Source organism: Mastomys coucha, unplaced genomic scaffold (genome assembly GCF_008632895.1).
Source record: "Mastomys coucha isolate ucsf_1 unplaced genomic scaffold, UCSF_Mcou_1 pScaffold14, whole genome shotgun sequence".
In the NCBI taxonomy this organism is placed as follows: Eukaryota; Metazoa; Chordata; class Mammalia; order Rodentia; family Muridae; genus Mastomys; species Mastomys coucha.
The window spans coordinates 43,125,336-43,130,111 of record NW_022196896.1 but is presented as its reverse complement, the minus strand read 5'-3'; the positions used below and the strand labels follow the sequence as shown (position 1 = coordinate 43,130,111).

The window sequence follows — 4,776 nt, the reverse complement described above, 5'->3', positions numbered from 1 at the left end:
TCTCTATCTGTGCTGCAGCAGCCAGTGTCCCAGAGGTTCTCTATCTGTGCTGCAGCAGCCAGTGTCCCAGAGATTCTCTATCTGTGCTGCAGCAGCCAGTGTCCCGGAGGTTCTCTATCTGTGCCGCAGCAGCCAGTGTCCCGGAGGTTCTCTATCTGCTGCAGCAGCCAGTGTCCCGGAGGTTCTCTATCTGCTGCAGCAGCCAGTGTCCCAGAGGTTCTCTATCTGCTGCAGCAGCCAGTGTCCAGAGGTTCTCTATCTGCTGCAGCAGCCAGTGTCCCAGAGATTCTCTATCTGTGCCACAGCAGCCAGTGCCCCAGAGATTCTCTATCTGTGCTGCAGCAGCCAGTGTCCCAGAGGTTCTCTATCTGTACCGCAGCAGCCAGTGTCCCGGAGGTTCTCTGTCTGTGCTGCAGTAGCCAGTGTCCCGGAGGTTCTCTATCTGCTGCAGCAGCCAGTGTCCCGGAGGTTCTCTATCTGTGCTGCAGCAGCCAGTGTCCCGGAGGTTCTCTATCTGTGCTGCAGCAGCCAGTGTCCCAGAGGTTCTCTATCTGTGCTGCAGCAGCCAGTGTCCCGGAGGTTCTCTATCTGTACCGCAGCAGCCAGTGTCCCAGAGGTTCTCTGTCTGCTGCAGCAGCCAGTGTCCCGGAGGTTCTCTATCTGCTGCAGCAGCCAGTGTCCCGGAGGTTCTCTGTCTACTGCAGCACAGACTCAGCTGGACGTCCTTCCAGATGCTCTCCTTTTGCAGTCAGCTCAACAGTTGCTTTATTATTTGGGGCATTTTCCTAGTTCCCTGTGCAAAGCTAGTTGTGTCTCTCCTGCTCCTGTATCTCTATCTAAGAGTGTAAGCCAGCACCATGAGCCCAGAAACACAGAAAACAATCTAAATAAGTAAACGAGTTATAGTACAGAGTGCAATCTAATAGTGCCAAGCAGAAATCTGTCTATATTGTCTGCAGAAGCTTTTAGCATTTGCCTCTCGACTATTCTGTTATTAACAAGTAACAGAGATATATTCCTATCATAATATTGAATCTAGAATGTTCAAAATTAGAAAAGTCAATAAAAGCCTCTAGCAGATTAGAGCATACTAGCAATATTAACATGGTTGATAAGTCTATTAAATAATGCTTGCCATTATCTAACAGCTTTATGAGTTCGGTCAGACTAGAAGCTAACATGGTTGATAAGTCTATTAAATAATGTGTACCATTATCTAACAGCTTTATGAGCTTGGTCAGACTAGAAGCTTCCATTGTTACCTACACATTTTTATAATCTAGCTTCTGGGACAGATTCCTCACTTCTTAAGTTTCCTCTAGTTGTTCAGAAGTATAATTGCTGATACTTCTGCCTCCAGATGATTGTGTGTGAAAGAAATCTGTTCTCCTGTGAAAAAAGAAGTTTGTTCTCAGAGAAAGCTTTTGCTGCTACATAAATACTCTTTGAAAGGCTTCTGAGCATACATCTGCTCCAGCCTCCAATGAAGGAGGTAGGCTGTTTCCCGGATGCTGCTCTGTCCGCATGTCCCAGACAGTCCTGACTAAAGTTGCTCTGTACCTTGATGGCTTAAATCACACCAACCGTAGATGCTCATTTACAATTTCTCCCACATGGAATAGTCATGAAAAAAGAATAGTGACATCGTCTAGAAAAAAAGAACTGTAAAATACTACCAACTAAGGAAAACTTCTCAACCCATAAAGTATAAGCTTTGTAAACCTTTAGCACTTGGCAATGCTCAAATGACACTGGCTTCTCTTCCGTGACTTTTAAATTTGGAAATGTCATTCAAGTCACAGTGGAGAGAAATGTCTAGTTGAGAGAAATGGCACTCCCCTCACACATAGTTTCTTGGGGCAAGGTGAGTTTGAATTTGTGTTGTCAGCAGATGTGAGAGCATGCTAGCTGACAGTCTGTACCGTACAGAAGTGGAGCAGGAAGAAGGGAGGGCTTATGGTGAGTTTGAATTTGTACTGTCAGTAGATGTGAGAGCATGCTAGCTGACTGTCTGTACAGTACAGAAGTGGAGCAGAAAGATGGGAGGGCTTATGCTGGCTCTCAGGAAGATGGGAGGGCTTATGCTGGCTGGTCCCTGTTCTTACCACGTGTCTTCCCTCTCTGCAGCATGCTATGCCCTTCTGGAGGGTCTCTAGTCACTCAGACCTCATGGCGCTGCATCATGCCTTGGAACTAGAGTACCTGTAACAGCCTCATGCCAACTTGACACTGCACAACTGCCCTGTGGCCAGAGATAACCCAGCAGGCTTGTCTTCTTGTGTCAGTGCTGGACTCCAGGACGTACCAATTTGAGCATGCGGATGCATGGCTGCTGCAGTCTTGACTGCTGCCCCTCGAGGCTAATGGGGGACCATGTGCATTCTTCAGAACAGCTGTTGACTCTAGTACTGTGAATCCAATGAAAGTAAGCCATGAGAATATTCTCGCACAGTGTGCTATGTCTTGGCTACATTAACTACATGGTTCAAACCTGTGAAGAAAAGACCTACAGACACTTTGGTTTTCAGCAAATGTGATACAAACAGCGTCTGCGATCTAGCAAACTTGATCCCACAACAAAGACTAACATGTGACTAATATGTGTCTCCTGGACAACCATGGAGCTATTTTCTCAAATGTTTACTTTTTGGTGTCTCCCACCCAGGGCAATCTGTACTTCACTACTTATTTATGAAAAAAACTTTGGAAAAACAGATTTGCTGAGGTATAATTCACATACCATCTGATTCACCAAGACAGACTTCTCGGCTTCAAATAGTTGAAGGGACAATAGCGTAAGAAATAATCAATGAAAGGCCTTGCTTGGCCTAACAGTATGGCAAGAACTTTGAATTTTAGCACATTGCAAAGTAGTTTAAAGTATGTCTAATTTAAACATGTAAAATGTACATCACTGAGACAATCATGTACAGAAAGAATTTTTGGTGTAAATTTGTAATAATGGATGATTCTTATACATTCTGTTTAGGGAATGCTATTATGAGGTAGAAATGCTTTCCTAGGAAGCTCGGGCACAAACTCCCGCAGTGCCTTATCTAAGGATTGGGTATAAATATTGTAGATAATGGATCTTTTTGATAATGTTATCTAAGACCAAAAGCATGAATGTCAAGTGTCAACAAGGATTTTATTTTCTCAGTCTTTTATCCCATCCATTTTTCTAATTTGTATGCGTGTGTGTGTGTGTGTTTGTATGTATGTGTGTGTGTTGGTTAGAAAGGCCTTGATAAAAATAACAGTAGCTCACAATTGAAAAGGTTTGAAGTCTTCCTGCCCACCTCCCTGACTTTCTCATTTCAACACTAATGTATTATATGTAACTACTTGGAAAAGAATGACTATTCGAAACACTTCATCCCACTGAAAGAATATAGAAGATAGATATATTTTATTAATAAAATTAACTGGAGCCTAGCAGAGTCTCCATGCACTCAGAATGATTACCGTGTCTGGGATTCTTGTTTGTATCAACAAGGACTTTACTACGTAACCGGGTCAGCAGCGCTTCTCACTGCACCTCTTACTCTTTCCTTCTCCATCCAGACTGTTCGTTGCCCCACAGTGGGTCAGTCTGGCCATCATCAGAAACACTAATGTTGTGCTCTATGTATGACAAGACAAACATAAACCTGGAGGGGGCTGGGGGGAGACACAAAAATGATCATGTTATAAAAAAGATCCTTCCAAAATGATGAATTTGTATACAGTCAGGAGTCTTTCTCATTGTGGACTTTGAGTTGCCATGAAATTACCCTTTGGATCAATTTTAGTTAATATTATTAAGAAGTTATTAATAATATTATTTAATATTGGGGGCACCAGGTTTGACCCAGAGTAGCAGAAAAATCACCCTACTTTTTCCTATTCTAAAAGTCCATGTTGCTGCTAAAATTAGTCACTGTAAATTCTCCAAATTGTTAAAACGAATGATGAGTTAGTCTCTCCCCTGATGCAGACTGGAATGGCCCATGCTGAAACCTCTTCGTTTGATGCTTTTGTACTCTGCACGTTGAAAAGACAGCCTTGACCTTGGCCTTACTGTAAACAGGTGTGCTGTGTCCACAATTGTGTACAGAACTCTTTTTCTTCATTAATTTTGTGTTTAAATTAATAAACTTGATTTGTGCAGTACTGCCTGCTCCCTGGAAGTCAGTATCATCTTTCTGCTTTGGTTCTGTGGAGGAGCTGAATCTTGTTTGCATTAGAACCCTGTAGCCAGAGGAAGTCATTCGGACAACCCGGTGATGGCTTTATCAGTCCTTTAGGAGCTGAACGGCAAGGCAGCAGCTGTTTCTTTGATCATCATAAGGACTAAAGAATGGAAAAGCTCTTTATTTCCCCAGACTACATCAACTGGATCCTCACTCAAATTTATCTATGATAAAACAGAATTAGGCATAAATTATCTCAGATTGCAGAACATAGCTCTACCCACTTAAATACCCAAGAGACAGCAATATGAAGCAGTTTCATCCAAAAGGAGCATTCACAACATATATCTCTGTGATTTGCCTGATTAATCACTGACAGAGGACTATAAAAATGTACAGCTCACTTTCTCTTGAGACTTTAACTCAAGGAATACAACATTCCTATGTATAAATACGTGACAACCGAATACACAGTTGTGTGTCTGGCCTGTTCATCAGCCCTGGGATGTAGATTTTTCACAGGCACTCACTACACTGGTTCATTTGAATAGCTAGGTGTCCAATCTGAAAGTGTGAGGGTTGAGAGGGAAATATTTGACAAGGT

General features: G+C 42.8%; 1 protein-coding gene across 15 annotated transcripts in view; it reads left to right on the top strand.

The window, feature by feature from the left end:
• Positions 1–4,169, top strand: part of Eya1 (EYA transcriptional coactivator and phosphatase 1) — a 311,134-nt gene extending 306,965 nt beyond the window's left edge. For all 15 annotated transcript variants that reach the window (XM_031366906.1, XM_031366904.1, XM_031366911.1 and 12 more), the window contains one exon: positions 2,128–4,169. In XM_031366906.1, coding sequence (XP_031222766.1) covers positions 2,128–2,208 — 81 coding nt within the window. In that variant the 3' untranslated portion in view covers positions 2,209–4,169. The remainder of the gene's footprint in view (positions 1–2,127) is intronic.
• Positions 4,170–4,776: the final 607 nt, after the last annotated feature.